At 40.3% G+C, this 19,633-nt stretch overlaps 1 protein-coding gene across 9 annotated transcripts in view; it reads left to right on the forward strand.

The window, feature by feature from the left end:
• Window positions 1-19,633, forward strand: part of ITSN1 (intersectin 1) — a 255,616-nt gene that overhangs the window by 69,354 nt on the left and 166,629 nt on the right. For all 9 annotated transcript variants that reach the window (XM_030806019.1, XM_030806021.1, XM_030806022.1 and 6 more), the window contains exons 2-4: window positions 8,199-8,258; window positions 10,553-10,645; window positions 11,956-12,019. In XM_030806019.1, coding sequence (XP_030661879.1) covers window positions 8,231-8,258; window positions 10,553-10,645; window positions 11,956-12,019 — 185 coding nt within the window. In that variant the 5' untranslated portion in view covers window positions 8,199-8,230. The remainder of the gene's footprint in view (window positions 1-8,198; window positions 8,259-10,552; window positions 10,646-11,955; window positions 12,020-19,633) is intronic.

The following is a 19,633-nucleotide window of genomic DNA, read 5'->3' on the forward strand; positions in this document are numbered from 1 at the left end:
TTCAATTTTTAATTTTTGTGAATGATTTTTGTATCTATATTCTTTAGGGATCTTGTTCTATTATTTATTTTTTGTAATGTCTGTGAGGTTTTGGTATTATAGTTGTATGACCTAAAAAAGTGAGGTGGGCAGTGATCTCCTTTTTGTTTGAAAAACTTTGCATAATTTTTGTATTATTTCTTCTTTGAAAGAATTCACCAGTGAAACAGACTATGGCTTTCTTTTGGGGGAAGTTTGTTTTTTTTTTTTTTTTTTTTTTTTGAGACGGAGTCTTGCACCGTCGCCAGGCTGGAGTGCAGTGGTGCAATCTTGGCTCACTGCAACCTCCGCCTCTCGGGTTCAAGTGATTCTCCTGCCTCAGCCTCCTGAGTAGCTGGAACTACAGGCGCATGCTACCACACCCAGCTAATTTTTGTGTTTTTAGTAGAGACGTTGGCCAGGATGGTCTCGATCTCCTGACCTCGTGATCCCAACGTGCTGGGATTACAGGTGTGAGCCACCGCGCCTGGCCGGGGAAGGTTTTTAATGATAAAATCAGCTTCTTTAATAAATATAAGAGTATTCAGATTCTCGTATCAATTTTAGTAAGCTTTATTTTCCAAGAAATTTGTTTCTTTTATCTACACTGTCAAATTTGTTGGCATAAGGCTGTTTTTACTATTTCTTATTTTTTAAATGTTTGTAGGATTGATGGGGATGCCCCTTATTTCTATGATTTTTTTTTTGTCTCTGTGTCTAGCTCGAGGTTTGTAAATTTTTTTTCAAAGAACCAGAGTTTCATTCTGTAATTTTCTCTGTTGTGTGTATTTTTATTCATCTTGCCATATCACTGTAATTTCCTTTCTTCCACTTACTGTTGGTTTACATTTCTTTTTCCCAGTTTTTTTCTCTGTTATTGTTTAGAGTATTAACATTTAATGTAATTATCGGTTGTTGGAATTAGACCTGCCATCTTCCTGTTATTGGTTTTGTTTGTCCTTTCTCGTTTTTTTTCTTTCTTTCTTCCATTTTCATTTGCCTCTTGACTTTTTGGCTATGTCTTTTTCTGTGTGTGTGTGTGTGTGTGTGTGTGTGTGTGTTGTGTAATTGCTCCAGGTAGTAAATATATTTACTTAACCTTTTGTAATAAACTTAGAGTTAATATTTTATCACTTCATGTAGAATGTAGAAGGTTTGCAGCCATAAAAGTCCATTTACTCTCCCCCCAGAGACGTTTATGTTACAGTTGTCATATGTGTTATATTTATGTTGAAACCCTACTACACAGTGTTACAGTATTTGCTTTAAACAGTCTACATATTTTAAAGACCTTAATAGGAAAAATAATTTTATATTTACTCAGATGTTTGCCATTTCTTTTGCTCTGCTTTCACTCTTAAAGATCTCACTTTTGCTCTAAAATTTCCATTTGATTCTTTTTAAACTAGTTTTTCTTTCTCTGCTGATAACTTATATGTTTCCATGCATTTGTGTTTGTGTTTGCCTCATGGAAAGTAGGTGTAATGGCTGTTCTACAGTCTTTGTGTGATAATTTCAACATTTTCATTGTCTTGGAGTTGGCATCTGTTGATTGCAATTTTTTTTTTTTTAAGAATTTGTCAGATTTTCTTACTTCTTTGATGTCCAGTAGTTTTGGATTATATCCTGGACATTGTGAGTTTCATGTTGTATAGATGTTGTGTGCTGTTGTAATCGTCTGCAGAATGCTGTTTGTTTCAGTAGGTATCTAACTTGGTTAGATCTACCTCGGTTATATACCAGAGTATAAATTCTCTGTGCTGTCTGTGGACAGGGGTTCCTTTCTCAGTTCAGTTTTCAAGACCAGTGCTGTGCTACTTTGAGCCTGTCGTGCATATCCATATCTCAGGTGTGAGCCTAAGACAAGCGGAAGTTCATTCACACAATGGCAGGTCCCGTTTCTAGCTTTTTTCCTCTCTGGTTTTCCCCACACTTTACAGCCCACAGGTGCCTTTTTCATTAGTTCCTTTAACCACAAAGACTGTGTTTCTGTTGGAGTTTTAGTCTCTGCACCTGTGCCTCACTGCCTAGCTCCCTGACTGGGCCCACCTGTGGGGCAGAGTTGTAGAGAAAAGATGAAAAAGAAACTTTTTACTCCACGGAAAGGAAACTTTTTAGAAACTTTTCACTGACCCCCCAAATCTGCCTACTTTTGTTTACTTCTTATTGTCCTCAAGTATTATAGTTAGATTTTGTGTTCTGTCTGCTATAGCAGAAGCAGAACTCTGGTTTGTGACATTTTATTTTATTTTTATTTTTGAGACTGAGTCTTTCTCTTGCTGTCCAGGCTGGAGTGCTGTGGCAGGATCTCGGTTCACTGTAACCTCTGCCTCCTGAGTTCAAGTGATTCTTGTGCCTCACCCTCCTGAGTAGCTGGGATTACGAGCGCCCACCACCACGCCCAACTGATTTTTGTATTTTTATTAGAGACAGTGTTTTAGCATGTTGGCCATGCTGGTCGCGAACTCCTCACCTCAAGTGATCTGCCTGCCTCGGCCTCGCAAAGTGCTGGGATTCCAGGTGGGAGCCACCGCACCTGCCCAGGTTTTGTGGCATTATTTAATGTTTTGGGTATGTGATTATTCTTTTTCAACATGGTAGCCTTTTTTCTTTTTTCTTTGTTTTTTTTTTTTTTTTTTTTTTGAGACGGAGTCTTGCTCTGTCTCCCGGGCTGGAGTGCAGTGGCACGATCTAGGCTCACTGCAAGCTCCGCCTCCCAGGTTCACGCCATTCTCCTGCCTCAGCCTCCTGAGTAGCTGGGACTACAGGCACCCTCCACCATGCCCGGCTAATTTTTTTTTGGTATTTTTAGTAGAGGTGGGGTTTCACCATATTAGCCAGGATGGTCTCAATCTGCTGACCTCGTGATCTGCCCGCCTCATCCTCCCAAAGTGCTGGGATTACAGGCGTGAGCCACCACTCCCGGTCTCAACATGGTAGCCTTTTACAAATTACTATATATTTTTTCAAATTATAGTAATTCATACAGCAAGCATATATAACGGTAGGACAAAACATCTTAAGCCAAGATGTCATCTCCATGGTCTGTCCAGGTAGCATAGAACACAAAAGGAGATGTGATTGAAAGATATTGCTTCATCTACATGTTACTACTATTGTCTGGGGTTCCTTAGGAGCCAAGGAGAACCTCTCTGTGATTGGCATTGGAAAGACCTATGGTTAGAAGAAAATTATGTGGGAAAATTCCAGCCTTATTTTTTATTTTATTTTATTTTTTTTTTGAGACGGAGTCTCGCTGTGCCACCCAAGCCGGAGTGCAGTGGCGCGATCTCGGCTCGCTGCAACCTCTGCCTCTTGGGTTCAAGCAGTTCTCCTGCCTCAGCCTCCTGAGTAGCTGGAACTACAGGCATGTGTCACCACAATGGGCTAATTTTTTGTTTAGTGGAGACGGGGTTTCACCGTGTTAGCCAGGATGGTCTCGATCTCTTGACCTCGTGATCCACCCGCCTTGGCCTCCCAAAGTGCTGGGATTACAGGCGTGAGCCACTGCCCCTGGCCCAGCCTCATCTTTAAGCCGTAATTTTTCTATTGTGTTAGTGAATAAGCCTGAAAGGTACATCTTCATTCATATATAAACATAATTTAGTTTTCATTAGGTAGATTCCTTGCTCACGTCCAGCTGAGAACATGACACTAAAGAAATCGGGCTTTAATTAGGGAGGGAAAGAGAGAGAACGTGGAGTCCCTTTGGTTGTCACTTAAGAGATACAGATGAAGGAGAAGTAGAGTTGGAGGTCAGAAGGGCCGGAAGGTAAATGTAGTCTAATATTAGTCATAGTGAGGTGAAGGCTTTTGAGGAGTAGAGATTCACCTAGGGTGAGAATTATTTCCTAAGTTCTAGAGTAGGATGGTAAATAACAAATAGTCTTAGATGCTTTGTCAGGAACTGATAATGACTATAAGTATATTTTAAATCATAAGAGTTATACTTATGTTTGCTGTGATCCTCTCATAGTAGCTGTGAAATATTTAAAGTAAGGCATAAAATTATTATATCTATATCTATAAGTAAAAATGGTCTATTTTAATGCTTTCAGTATTATAGTTTAGTATTAAGCTAATGCTAACTTCATAAAATCATTTTTTCCTAAGATAATTTTCGAGATTTATAGGAAGGTTGAAATGCATGCATTTCCTCTGGATTTGCCATTTGCTGCATAGTATTATGTATAACATTTTCTTAAACAAAAAGTTTAAAGAAAATATTAGCAAATCAAACCTAGCTGTGTAGTGAAAGAATAACATGCATGTATGAATTGGTCTGTTGTACAAATTCTAGGATAATTCAATATTTGCAAATATGTCACTATAATTCAGAATGTAAGTAAAGGAGAAATTCATTATCTCACTAGATGCTTAAAGCTGCTGAAAAAAATTTAGCAGCCATTTCTTAATAAAATTATAAAAAATAGGAATAGAAGAAAACTACATAAACATGGTAAATAATCTTTACTAAACTACAACAACAAACCAACCTATTAAAATATGAAATACCAAAACTGTCACTGTGAAAGTCACAGGCAATACAAAAATTATTGCTATCACAACTATTTTGTATAGCTTAGTATTATTGCTTTGGGCTAGTAATGTAAGGCTAAATTCTTTATTTCCGGAAGATATAGATCTAGGAAATCTAAGAGATTCATATGTGAGACTATTAGCACTAATAAGAAAGTGTGGTAAAGTAGCTGGATACAAAGAAGAGAAATCAATAACCTCTTTATTTTGCAACACAGTAAAAAAATGGAAGTAAAACTGAATGAACAGAATGTATTCTCATATATATTAAATATCTGTTTTACTATGCATTTAAAATCCAGAGCTTACCATTTTTGGGAAACTCTATAAAAAGGTATATGACATGTTGATTCCAAAAGGATTTTATGAGGACTAAATGAGACACTAAAATTTTTAAGAGAATTATCAAGGTTGCCTATACAATATATTGAATGAGAAATTGTCGAGGAAAAGAAGGGCAGCTGCAGTTTCTAAAGGGAATCTACAGTGAGAAGTAGTCTGATTCACAAACCTCTGGTGAAATATGGTGTCTTGACTACACTTGTTTTCTCCTTCCCTAAAGTCTGCAGTAATCTCAAAGGAAGCTTAAAAATGTTAATTCACAGCCGGGCGGATGGGGTGTTGTCACCTGTAATCCCAGCTACTTGGGAGGCAGAGGCAGGAGAATTGCTTGAACCCAGGAGGTGGAGGTTGCAGTGAGCCAAGATTGTGCCACTGTACTCCAGCCTGGGGACAGAGTGAGACTCTGTCTCAATAAATAAATAAAATAATAAAATACATAAATAAATAAAATCTTAATTCATAAGGAGAAACCTAACAGTAAAGGAGACAGGGACCAAAGATTTTAACAATTTTTCAAAACAGAAAGTGAATGGAGGGAGTAGTAACTGAGTTCACAGAGAAAGATACCACCTAAGTACCTGCAGAGGTCAGTTAACGGAGATAACAGCATGCCCCAGGGATATCTGGAGAGAGTTCCTTGTGCTTGGAGGCTCCACATATTCCAAAAGGCTGAAGTCAGTTTTACAGCTCACAGTGGAAATTCCTTTAAAGTCCATATCCAGATCTTTTAGACCTTCCTCTCCTACACTCCAGCAGATAGGTAACTACTTCAGTCCCCTGTCTGCTGGGGAAATGGGAGGAGCACTAGAACCAGAAGTGCTCCAGACTAGAGAGGTGAAGCATGGGATTGAAAGTCAAGTGAGCCTGTACAAGTCTGCACACTGAAGTGTAGGGCCCTACCTCCTCCTCCCTTCTTCACTCCTCCTCAAGGCAGCACTTAGGTGAGTTGATCCCTTCACACCCCACCCAGCACTTCGTTCTACCTGGCAAAACTTAACAGCTTCGATGAAGAAACCTCCACATTACTGAACATTTGGAGGTGTCCCAGTGAAAAGGTAACTCAATATACCTGATCATTTTACAGAGAAGCCCATTAGTCAACAAGCCTGCCACCCACGCTGAGCTTGGGCAGTTTTTTAGTGCCTCACTATTAAATATGGGCGCGCATCCAGGGATCACTAGATGATATATAAGGAAAACCTTAAAAGTGAAAGAGACGACTGAGATGGGCGGATCACAAGGTCAGGAGTTTGAGACCAGCCTGGCCAACATGGTGAAACTCCATCTCTACTAAAAATACAAAAATTAGCCGGGCGTGGTGGGGCATGCCTATAATCACAGCTACTCAGGAGACTGAGGCAAGAGAATTGCTTGAACCTGGGAGGCAGAGGTTGCAGTGAGCTGAGATCGCCTGGGCAACAAAGCAAGACTCTGTCTCAAAAAAAAAAAAAAAAAAAAAGGTGAAAGAGACCTAGTCAGTGAGCCAATGAACAAAAAAGGAACCCAGAGGAATCCAATGATCCAAGAAACAGAAGAACAGAGAACAAGAAAGTGCTTTTGGAAATTTAAAAATGTGATAGTTGGAAAAAACTTTTGTGGACAAATTGGAAGATGAAATTGAGATGTATTAGGGCAAGAGACTCATTTTTTAAAATCTAAATTTAAGATTTTAAATCTGTGAGTATTTAGTACTCATTTATTCTTTTTTTTAAATTTTTATTTTTGAGACAGGGTCTCTCTCCAGTTGCTCAGGCTGGAGTACAGTGACACCATCTCAGCTCACTGTAGCCTTGACCTCCCGAGCTCAGGTTATTCTGCCACCTCAGCCTCCTGAGTAGCTGGGACTACAGGTTTATGCAACCACACCTGGCTAATTTTTGTATTTTTACTAGAAACAGGGTTTTGCCATGTTGCCCAGGCTGATCTCGAACTCTTGGACTCAAGTGATCTGCCCAACTCAGCCTCACAAAATGCTGGGCTTACAGGTGTGAGCCACTGCTCCCAGCCAATACTCATTTTTAACTGTGCGTTTACCCTGTTAAATTAAACGTAAGGAAAAATATTCACTAAATCTGGATTTTTTTGAGACGGAGTCTTGCTTGGTCACCCAGGCTGGAGTACAGGGGTGCAATCTCGGCTCACTGCAAGCTCCATCTCCTGGTTTCACGCCATTCTCCTGCCTCAGCCTCCCGAGTAGCTGGGACTACAGGCACCCGCCACCATGCCCAGCTAATTTTTTTGTGTGTGTGTATTTCCAGTACAGACGGGGTTTTTCCGTGTTAGCTAGGATGGTCTCAATCTCCTGACCTCGTGATCCGCCCGCCTCGGCCTCCCAAAGTTCTGGGATTACAGGCGTGAGCCACTGCACCCGGCCCTAAATCTGGATTTTTGTTTTTAGTTAGAGAAGAGGACCGGCTTTTTTTCACATTAGCTGTTCATGAATAAATAATGCCTGATGGAGATTTTTGGAGCATTAGATTTGTGTTTGGTACTCTGGACAGATGTTAGTGTCATATGCATTGTTTACAGGATATGGAGTTAGCAGGATAGCTAACTCCACAGCCTGTGGTCACCAAACGAATGGTATCACGCTAATCACGTACCCTCTCTGATTTTCATTTTCCTGATCCATAATAGGGGGATGGTGGTAATGGTAACCTGTCTCACAGGGCTGTGATGATGAGTAGAAGAGATAAGACCTATAAATTACCTAGTATAATGTGTAGCATGTACTAAGTGCTCAATGAAAAGAAGCTTTGATTATAACCATCAAGTAGATGGACTGGTATTTATAGATGGTTAAGAAAAAGGTACAGTCAGCCCTCCGTATCCATGGGTTTCACAGAGTCCATAGATTCAGCCTACCAGAGATTGAAAACATTTGAGGGAAAAAAATTATGTCTGTGCTAAACATATACAGACTTTTAAGCATACAGAATAACAGTTGTTTACATAGCATTTACATTGTATTAGATATTGTAAGTAATCTAGAGATTATTTAAAGTATGCAAGAGGATGTGCTTAGGTTATATGCAAATACTGTGCCATTTTATATCAGGGAGTTGAGGATCCACAGATTTTTTTTAATCCATGGAAGGTCTTGGAAGCAGTCTTCCTGAGATAATGAGGGACAACTGTATATTTAAAAAGTAACACATGAATGAATGAATTCCTTAATTGTAGAGCTATGCTCTGGCTCTAGTATTAGTCCTCTGACCATTAAAGACAGCATGTTGGTGTGTTTATGATTATACAGGAATTAAGTTTTCATAAACTTAAATGTTGCATTTCACTTACAGGCGTCGATTAGCAAGGTAAAAGTAACAGAACCATGGCTCAGTTTCCAACACCTTATGGTGGTAAGTTTTCAGAAATTTCTCTTTTTAATGTACTTTGGGACCACATTTTAAAAACTTGATATTATGGCAAATTTAAAATTAAAAAGTAGAGGAAATAATATAATCAACATTCATGTATTCCATCATATAGTTTCATTAATTATCAACTCATGCCCAATATTGTTTCATCTGGATTCTTTTGGAGCAACTCCCAGGCATCATATCATTTCATCTATAAATATTTTAGTATGTGTACCTAAAAGATAAGAAAACGTTTGAAGACATAACTTCAATACTATTATCACATCTATAAAAATTTACAATACTGGGCCAGGCGTGATGGCCCACACCTGTAATCCCAGCACTTTGGGAGGCCAAGGCTGGTGGATTACCTGAGGTCTGGAGTTCAAGACCAGCCTGGCCAACATAGTGAAACCCTGTCTCTATGAAAAATACAAAAATTAGCCGGGCGTGGTGGCGGGCGCCTGTAGTCCCAGCTACTCGGGAGGCTGAGGCAGGAGAATGACATGAACCCGGGAGGCGGAGGTTGCAGTGAGCCGAGGTCACACCATTGCACTCCAGCCTGGGCAACAGAGCAAGACTCCATCTCTAAATAAATAAACAATACCATATTATCGTACCTATAAAATATTTGCTATATCTAGTGTGTACCTTATAGTCTTTGGACATTTCCCTGATAGTCTTTAGACATTTCTTGTTATGGTTTGTTTGTTTAAATTGGGATCCAAATAAGATACAGACATTGCAATTAAACATGTGTTTCCCAAGTCTCTTAGTGAATTTTCCCCCACTCCTCTGTTTTTTTACCAGCAAGTTATTTGTTGAAGTGATGGGGTCATTTACACTTTTTCAAAGCCTGTATTTGAAGCATGACATTTTTGTTTTGTTTTACTTTAGTTAAACTAAACTAAGTTTGAAACATATCAGTCTGCATAAAATGTGTTTTTTGGGTAATTTTTCCTAATGTTATTAGGTAATTTTTAATTGTTCTGGCTTACACCCAAGTTACTTTTTAACAAAAATACTTATTAAAAAATACTTATTAAAAATTCATATTAACGGATTACTCTTGGAAACTGTCTAATCTTGTCATGAAGAGAGTAAACGTCTCCGTGGGATTCTGGTACACAGATCTGTAAACTTTTCAAAATTACTACTTATTCTATTTTATTTTTGTCCCCCTTCTTAATTACTGTACAATTTTTGGTTTTTGTTTATAATTACAGGGATGAATTCTGACAGGGCAGTGAAAATTTCTTCTAGAAGTTGCAGAACTGTAAGGCCTGTGAGGGAAGGGGTCATCTCTGTCTTGGACACCCGTTCATCCCCACAGTAAATATTTTTCCAGTGACTGAATGGATTTTTACTTTATCTGTCAGCGTCATACCAGACCCGGTAGAGAGGAGAGATGCAATGTTTAGATGTTTTTGCTGGTGTGCTGGGCACATTCACATTTTGTGTGAAACATACGTATTGTGTATTCCCAGTTTTGTGGAAGGTGTCCGAGCTTTTGAAAGCTTTCATGTATGTAATCTAGAATTATTTTAGTCAATTTGAGGAGACCTAGGACTAAAGTCCGCAAGATCTCAGTCGTAAGTGGACATCTAGTCAGCCTGAGAGCTGAAACTGAAGGAAAACCTAAAACCCATCCTCTTTGGCTGTTGTTTCATATCAGGACATCCCCTGCCCTTCTTTTTTTTAAGTCTGCTTCCTGCATACTGAGATACCCATTTTTAAAAACAGCTTTAGTGAAATATAATTTATATTCCATAAAACTTACTAGCTTTAGCTGTATAATAATTTTTAGCAAATTATATAGAGTTGTGCAACCATCACCACAATCTATTAATATTTTAATCACCCCCAAAAGATTTTCATGGATATTTATCACTCAGCTTCTTCTTTCATAACTTTTACCTGTGGCATTTAAGGCACTTGAGAGTACAGTTTTAGGTTTAAGTTAATTTAGTCTGTTGCTTGGGTTTATGTAAGTAAATTACTAATTTACTATAATCATGCTAACTATGGGATTATAAAACAAGTTTCTAAAAAAGGAATGTGTGCCTCTTCTTTCCCTCCCATTCTCTCTCTTTCTGTTTTTTACATTTTGTGTCCTGTTTTACACTTAATTTTCTAACTTTATATGCATAACTTCCAAGGACAAGAAGATGTGAATTTATCAAGTCTTTATAATACATTGACAGAATCTTGAAGTGCTGTGGAAATAGTGTGTGAGAGCATTTTGTTTTCCTTTTCTCACTGAATAATTTGTTTGTCTTTTCTTTGAATTTTAGGCAGCCTGGATATCTGGGCCATAACTGTAGAGGAAAGAGCGAAGCATGATCAGCAGTTCCATAGTTTAAAGCCAATATCTGGATTCATTACTGGTAATCAGAGTCAGCATTTTTTCATTTTTACTTATCAGTAGTGCAGATGTCTGTGGAAACTCTATCATGCAAAGCCAAGATGGGCAAATATGACCAAGGAGAGACATTTACCTGTTTTGCCCTAACCTTGTGCCTGTCCTTTTACAATTTTTTTACACATAATGGAATCATACCTTGTTTGCAATTTTTACTTCACGTCAAACCACTTGTTTTGTGCATATAATTTATGGGAATTGGTTAAGATCAAAGGACCAGTGGTTCACACCTGTAATCCCAGCACTTTGGGAGGCCGAGGTGGGCAGATCCCTTGAGGTCAGGAGTTCCAAACCAGCCTGGCCAACATGGTGAAACCCCGTCTCTACTAAAAATAAAAAATTAGCTGGGTGTGGTGGTGGGCACCTGTAATCCCAGCTACTTGGAGGCTGAGGCAGGAGAATTGTTTGAACCCTAGAGGCAGAGGTTGCAGTGAGCCGAGATCACGCCACTGCACTCCAAGCCTGGGTAACAGAGTGAGACTCAATCTCAAAAATAAACTAATTTTCCTGTTTGATTATTTTTCAGGAATTCACTTTAGAAAAAAATGGAGTCTTTATTTCCTGGGGAATTGTTCTGCTACCATGCCCAGCTAATTTTTTTTTTTTTTTGAGGCAGAATTTCGCTCTTGTTGCCCAGGCTGGAGTACAATGGCATGATCTCGGCTCACTGCAACCTCCCCTCCCAGTTTCAAATGATTCTCCTGCCTCAGCCTCCCAAGTAGCTGAGATTACAGGCGCCCACTACCACGCCCAGCTTATTTTTTATATTTTTAGTAGAGATGGGGCTTCACCATGTTGGCCAGGCTGGTCTTGAACTCCTGACCTCAGGTGTGGTTCTTAATCATTGTTATTTATTCTCCGTAAATATTTCAGAAGTACCCAGAATTTGGGGTATAGGTATTGGAAGTGGCAAAGAACTTTTTTTATAAAGTGAAAGTATGGGTCATCAGTTTCCTAAGGATTCCTATAAATGTGCTTTTGCACAATGGGTAGCTGTTCATATCTTAGTTAATAGCAGATTAATTAAAGTGGAAAATCTATGCCAGGAAATGGTAGGCCCTTTTTGAGATGATTTTTTAAATTCTAAAGTCAGTGCTGATGGATTCTTTTACTGTTGCCTGTGGGCTTATCCTTGGACTTTTACAATGCACTCAACTCAGTGTTTAGAGTATTACCAGCCTCTTTTTTAATTTTGTAATTTTGCTATTAGAGGATTTCTGTCAGCTGTTGGTTTTTTTTTTTTTTTTCCTGAAACTTTTTCCGTTTAATTTACAGGTGATCAAGCTAGAAACTTTTTTTTTCAATCTGGGTTACCTCAACCTGTTTTAGCACAGATATGGTAAGTTGGAATTTTACATAAGCATAAGGCAAGATAAAATATCGTACAGTTCTATTTGGTAATATGATTTCTTATGTTATAAAAGGAGAACATGTATCTCTAACCTGAAATATCGTGTTACTTCTTACCAGAGAGTTGTCTGAAAAGTGTCGTTCTCATATGGAACTAAAACAACAACAAAAAAAGTGGTGACATTTGAATGACAACACTGTCAAAAAGTTGAATTTCCATGGAGACATCTAAATTTTGGTGTTCCTTCACCAATTAGTTTTGGCTTCATCCATATCACCCATATTTATTTGAATGTCCCACATTTCTTGCTTTATAATGGAATGATTTTTTATCTTTCATTGACTGAGAATAAAAGGTAAAGAAAATATTTGAGAGTTAGTGCATGGTGAATCCATAATATTAATAGATAATATTGAATTCTTTGACTATCACAAATAGGCATTCAATCTTTTAAGCCACAGGAAATAGAGAGTATAATAAAAAGGGTGGCAAATACAGTTTTGGATTCTAGGCTCGTGGCTTTGGAGAGCCATGCTGAATTCTGTTGTCCTCTAAGATGTCTCATTTTTTCACCAAGGGTGCTTAATACTTCACTTCCCTGAGTTAATTAGTGATATGAAGGCAGCTCGTTATGAAGAAAGAGCATGTAGGCCGGGCGCGGTGGCTCACGCCTGTAATCCCAGCACTTTGGGAGGCCGAGGCGGGTGGATCACGAGGTCAGGAGATCGAGACCATCCTGGCTAACACGGTGAAACCCCGTCTCTACTAAAAATACAAAAAATCAGCCGGGCGTGGTGGTGGGTGCCTGTAGTCCCAGCTACTCGGGAGGCTGAGGCAGGAGAATGGCGTGAACCTGGGAGGCGGAGCTTGCAGTAAGCCGAGATCATGCCACTGCACTCCAGCCTGGGTGACAAAGTGAGACTCCGTCTCAAAAAAAAAAAAAAAGAGCCTGTGATTTGTAGTCGTACACCTGAGTTTGAATCCCAGATATACCATTTTCAGTGTCTCTGATTTGGAGATACAGTTACCCTCTTTGACCTCAGTTTTCTAATCTAGAAAATTAGGAATGGTTATAGTTTTGTGAGAGTTGTTGAGAGGATTCCAGAAAAACCAAGGACTTATTGTGGCTCCTGTCACATAATAGGCCCTCAAAATAAAACCCAAAAAGGTATCATCTCCAGGGACTGGGTATTCTACATAACTAAATTTTTCAGCCAACTACTTTGTCCTCTTAAATGACCAAACTTTTAAATTTATAATCTTATGGAAATTAATAAAGGTTGATAGAGCTTTGTGTTTCTTTTAAGCACAGTCTACAGAACACAGTCTAAGCTTTTCTTGATGAAATGTCATCATTATGAAAATTAGTAACTCTGTCCTGAAATAGCAAAACTTTCACAGGATATGTGTGTGTGTGTGTGTGTGTGTGTGTGTGTGTATTTGGATATATTTGAATTGAAACGAAATGATACCAGATCCCTGTGCTTTTTTTGGGTATCTGCTTTATTTTCTTTTTCCTGGTTGTCAGCATATTGGCCGCCAGACTGTCTTTAAACTAGTGTGCTTGCTCCTCTGAAGCCATTCTAATTCTAACTTCTTATCTATTAGAGCTAAAAAATCAGATAACCAAGAGGTTTTGGAATTACAGTTTAAGTAAAGTAAAAGGCTCAGATGAAGAAACAGCTCCAAGAATGAGCACAGAAGCACTGTTCTGTCAGTTAAATGTGAAAGTTTAAACGCAAGAGACCTGTGGCACCTTTGTGAATTGTAACAAGCTGCTTCTGCTTCACAGTTCATACATGATCATGTCTCACACCGTCAGGACCTCTCACTGGAACCTTCTTCCCCAGACTTAACTTCCTCCACTGGATTATGCTTTTATGTTATATTCCCAGTTTTTGAAAGTTCATTTATTCTTTCAACATTGAAAAATTATTTATCAGATATCTGCTGTGGGCCAGGGACTGTTAATAGGTGCTGGGGATATAGCAACGAACAAAATAGAGAGAATCCATTCTTTTATTGAAACAACAGTCTAGTGGAGGAAGACAATAACAACACAAAAATTGTCACATGGTGGTAAGTGTGGTGGAGAAAAATAAAATACACTCTAATGAATTTCATTTTTTTCTTCCGTTTTTTGTAGAGGTGGGATCTTGCTATGTTGTCCATGCTGGTCTCGAACTCCTGGACTCAGGCCATGTTCCTGCCTTTGCCTCCCGAAGTGCTGGAGTTATAGGTGTGGCCACCATGCCTGGCAAAGACAACTGTCTTAATTGAAAAAAGTGACATTTGGCTGGGTGTGGTGGCCCACGTCTGTAATTTCAGTGCTTTGGGAGGCCAAGGTGGGAGCATTGCTTGAGCCCAGCAGTTTGAGACCAACTTGGGCAATGTAACGAGCCCTCATCTTTAAAAAAGAAAAAAAAATTTTTTTTTTTTGAGACGGAGTTTTGCCCTTGTTGTCCAGGCTGGATTGCAATGGCATGATCTCAGCTCACTGCAACATTTGCCTCCCAGCTTCAAGCGATTCTCCTGCCTCAGCCTCCTGAGTAGCTGGGATTACAGGCGTACACTACCACGCCTGGCTAATTTTGGTATTTTTAGTAGAGACGGGATTTCTCCATGTTGGTCATGCTGGTCTCAAACTCCTGACCTTGTGATCCGCCCGCCTTGACCTCCCAAAGTGCTGGGATTGCACGTGTGAGCCACTGCTCCCAGCCAAAAAAAATTTTTTTTTAATTAGCCGGGCATTGTGGTGCATGCCTGTAGTCTTAGCTGCTAGGGAGGCTGAAGTGGGAGGATTGCTTAAGCCCTGGGGTTCGAGGCTGCAGTCAGCTATGATTGTGCCTTCTAGCCTGGGTGATAGAGCAAGACCCTGTCTCTAAAAAATAAAAATAGTTGTCTTAACTTTCTAAACTGTTTTTACCTGAGTGGCCCAAAGTCAGGTTTTTACAGTGACCATTTTTATTAATTAAAGATGGGTAATTTGGCAATCTTAGATTGAATCAATTAATCTTTAATTTTTTTCTTACATTTTGCTAAATAAGTTTGTGATGGCATATTTTACTATCAAAAAATGTCTGTAACTCTCTTTTCCCAAAAGAAATGTCTTTGAAAAGTCATTGGAAATTTCATGAACCACTGATATCCTGCCCAGATGATGGAATAATGCAGTGGAAATTAGGAGTTTAGCAAGATCTGTCTTTCAACCGAGCTGATTGATACTTATTCACATAGTAACCCTGGGCGGTACTTGATCTCTTAAAGCCTAGGTTTTTTTGTTTGTTTGTTTATTTGTGTTTATGTTTTGAGATGGAGTCTTGCTCTGTTGCCCAGGCTGGAGTGCAATGTCACGATCTTAGCTCACTGCAACCTCTGCCCCCCAGGTTCAAGTGATTCTCCTGCCTCAGCCTCCCAAGTAGCTGGGATTACAGGTGTCCACCATCATGCCCGCCTAATTTTTGTATTTTTAGTAGAGACAGGGTTTCACCATATTGGCTAGCCTGGTCTCGAACTCCTGACCTGAAGTGATCTGCCTGCCTCGGCCTCCCAAAGTGCTGGAATTACAGGCATGACCCACTGCAGCCGGCCAAGCGTAGGTTTTTAAAATTGCAACTAATAATAGCTGATCTAAAGAAGCAGCTCCCCCCAACCCCCATACTATTCTTATGTTCTTCTGTGATTTTTCTGGTAGGGTCCGAGGGTAAGTCCTTACTCCTTTTGGTAGAGAGAGGAATGGGTTTGATTCTGAAGTTTTAGGCAGTCCTTGTATCAGTCATCTGGGGAAGAGGATAATTTTTTGCTTTTTTGTTTGTTTTTGAGACAGGGTCTTACTCTGTCACCAAGACTGGAGTGCAGTGGCATGATCATAGCTCAGTGCATCCTCAACCTTCTGGGCTCAAACGATCCTCCCACCTCAGCGTCCTGAGTAGCTGAGACTACAGGCATGCACCACCACCCCTGGCTAATTTTTGTATTTTATGTAGAGATGGGGTTTGTCATGTTGCCCAGGCTGGTCTTGAACTCCTAGACTCAAGCAGTCTGCTCACCTCAGCCTCCCAAAGTGCTGGGATTATAGGCATTAGCCACCACATCCAGCAAAGAAGAGAAGTTTGGATTGAGAATTGGAAACTGTGACTAGTTTCACTCTCTGAGCTTTACTTAACTTTGTTCTGGACTTTGTTTCAAATATTTGAGTGACACGAACTGATGGGCAGTATATGTTAGAAACCTTTATTATGTTTTATTTCCATTTAGAAACTATATTCCAGTTAACTAATTTGTTAACTTTCAACTGTAATCTGTTAATGCTTTGGGGACTCCTTGTCTCTCCTAGCTGATTTCCAATTAAGAATACAAGAAAACCTTAATTCTCAGAGGATGGAGTCAAGTCAGTGTGTGTAATGGCCAAATTATAACCGTGGCCAAAGATGATACATCTTCCTAGAAATTGTCTTATTAATAAGGAGCTGGAAGGAGGTTGGCAGACATCCTTTTAGCAATTGAAGTGCTTAGAATTTTTTCAACCTTGCTGTGATGTGGAGGGGAGGAGAATAAAGCAGTGGGAATAGACAAGAGCCAGAAGGTACAGGAAGGAAAAAGAGATGGGGGTAAAGAGGCTGGATGAGGGCTCTGGAATCTGAGACGGAGGGCCAGCAGAAATGGAGAGAAAAGAGGGAGCGAGGAAGCACTACCTGGAAATGGGCCCTGAGAGGAAGGAAGGGAGCCAGACACATGAAGGCAAGGATTAGATCAACTTTGTGATCTGGTTCAGAATGGGTAGTTCAGGGCAAACAGCCATATATTAATAGTTTGTACTTTCTTAAGACACTCCTGAGTATGTGTCAGAAGTGCCTTCAACCCCAACAAGATCAATTTGCTAAACTCATACAAAAAAAAATCCTGGACTCTTGATCCCCTCTCCATCCCTCATTCCTGAGTCTTTACCATCTCAGTAGTTCATGGCGTTGAACTAAGATGACGTCTTAGTTACCTGGCTGCCCAAACCAACACCTGGGCACCACGCTCGATTTCTCTCTTTTCTTCACCCTGCACACCCAGTCCATCAACATGATTGCATTTACAGACTTTATCCCCAGTCTGGCCACTTCTTTCCTACTGCTACCATCCTAACCTGTCATCTCACCTGGGCCCACTGTTCGAGCATCTGGACTGGCTTCTCTCTTTCACACTTGCCCCTTTAGATTCTAGTCTCCAAACAGCAGCTGGAATAATTTTTTGTTTTTTTTTTTTTGAGACAAAGTCTCACTCTGTCGCCCAAGCTGGGCAGTGGCACAATCTGGCCTCACTGCAACCTCTGTCTCCTGGGTCCAAGCGATTCTTCTGCATCAGCACCTTGACTAACTGGGATTACAGGTGCACACTACCACACCTGGCTAATTTTTGAATTTTTAGTAGAGACGGGGTTTCACCATGTTGGCAAGGCTGGGCTCGAACTCCTAACCTCAGCTGATCCACTTGCCTCGGCCTCTCAAAGTGCTGGGATTACAGGCATGAGCCACTGCGCCTGGCCAGGAATAATCTTTTGAGGAGTGCAGTGGTGCGATCTTGGCTCACTGCAACCTCTGCCTCCCAGCTTCAAGCAATTCTCCTGCCTCAGCCTCCCGAGTAGCTGGGACTACAGGCGCGCGCCACCATGCCCAGCTAATTTTTGTATTTTTAGTAGCAGCGTTTCACCATGTTGGCCAGGCTGGTCTGGATCTCCTGACATTGTGATCCGCCCTCCTCGGCCTCCTAAAGTGCTGGGATTACAGGCTTGAGCCACCCTGCCCAGCCTTCTTCCTGTTCTTTAAATGGGCCAGGTTTCTCCTTGCCTCAGGGTCATTGTACTTAGTGTTTCCTCTTCCTATAATTCAGTTGCTCTAGTTCCTCACATCGCAGGTTCATTGCCTTTCAGGTTTCAGTTCATATGTCACCTCCCCAAAGTGGCATTCTCTGACCAGCTAGTCTAAAGTGGTCCCCTCTGCCCACCTCTTTCCCTTTACCTTGGTAGCACTTATCACCATGTAAAATAATCTGGTTTGTTCTCTTGTTAGTTCTGCTTGCAGTAAAATATAAGCTCTGTGGTGGCAGGAACTGTGTCTTTTTCATAGATGTAACCCCAATTTCCAGATAGATGCCCAGCCCCCCACTCCCCCCATAATTGGTTTTTGAATGAATGAGAATGAATGATTGACAAAGCTGGATTAGTCTGCACTGCTGCTGGATCTCACCTCCAGCCCAGGGGGCAGCAGGTGAGAGATGAGCAGCCTGAGGCCAGCCTTTGTGGATGAACTGGGCTCCTAAAGGAATCTGTAGGTGCCAACACTGCAGGGAATGAGGTGGGGCAAGAGGAGCCTGGCCTCATCCCTTCATCCTGTAACACACACAAAGTAGTTTCAGAATTGTTGCATTCACCTCCACTACAAACAACAAATTTAGGCCCGGTGCAGTGGCTCATGCCTGTAATCTCAGCACTCTGTGAGGCTGAGGCAGGAGGATCACTTGAGCCCAGGAGTTTGAGACCTGCTTGGGCAACATAGTGAGACCTCGTCTCTACTTTAAAAAAAAAATTATCCAGGTGTGGTGGCACATGCCTGTAGTCTCAGCTACTCAGAGGATGGGGTGGGAGGATCACTTGAGCCGAGGATTCAAGCCTGCATTGAGCTGTGATTGTGCCACTGTACTCCAGCCTGGGCAACAGAGTGAGACCCTGTCTCAAACAAACAAACAAACAAACAAAACAACGAACCTAGTAAGTAGTGTAAACCAAAAAGTATCTGAGACAAGAGATCTCAATCAGTTTAGGAGTTTATTTTGCTAAAGTTAAGGACATGCCGGGAGGAAATAAGCACAGAATCACAGAAACTGTGCTTTTCTCCAATGATGATTTTGATGGCTTCAGTATTTAAAGGGAACAGGTAGGCTGGAGGGCAAAGAGGGAGGATATGGTAATCCATATGTTGCTAGAGACAAGGAGCAGGCAGGGGAATAGTCAATTAGGTAATAGTAAATCGGTAAAGTGCTCAGTAAGTCGGCACTTTACATAAGATAAAATGGAACATAAAGTAGCCACCTGTAGAGGTATTTGACCTTTTATTTGTAGCTCTCTGCTTAGGAACAAAGGGAATGACAGCTTCTTGCATGACCCAGCTTTCAGCTTACTTTTCTACCTTTTGCATAGTGAATTGGAGTCCTGAGTTTTTATTTTCCTTTCACATTAGGTTTCCAGATTAGTTTGTAGTTCCTTTTGTTTTTAAACAGAGGACATATAAAGTACTATGTGAAGTTACTTGGACTAGGCTTTTTTTTCCACGACTTATGTGGATATGTTCGTTATTTATAATATGATTAGGTTTATTTTCATTTTTATTTAATTTAGATATCGCTTCTCATCTTCATGGACTTAATTTTATTATTTAAATACATAACAGATTAAAAAGGTTCTAAAAGCCAAAACTCAACAAAAAGGTGTGCTCAGACAAGGTCACTCCCTCTTCTATCCCTTTACCTTGTTTCCACCCTTTGTATTAGTTTCCTGTTATCCTTCATTTGTTTATTTTTGTTGGAAAAAAGCAGGTAGATAATGTATATAATGTGTAT

Source organism: Nomascus leucogenys, chromosome 25 (genome assembly GCF_006542625.1).
Source record: "Nomascus leucogenys isolate Asia chromosome 25, Asia_NLE_v1, whole genome shotgun sequence".
Classification (NCBI taxonomy): Eukaryota; Metazoa; Chordata; class Mammalia; order Primates; family Hylobatidae; genus Nomascus; species Nomascus leucogenys.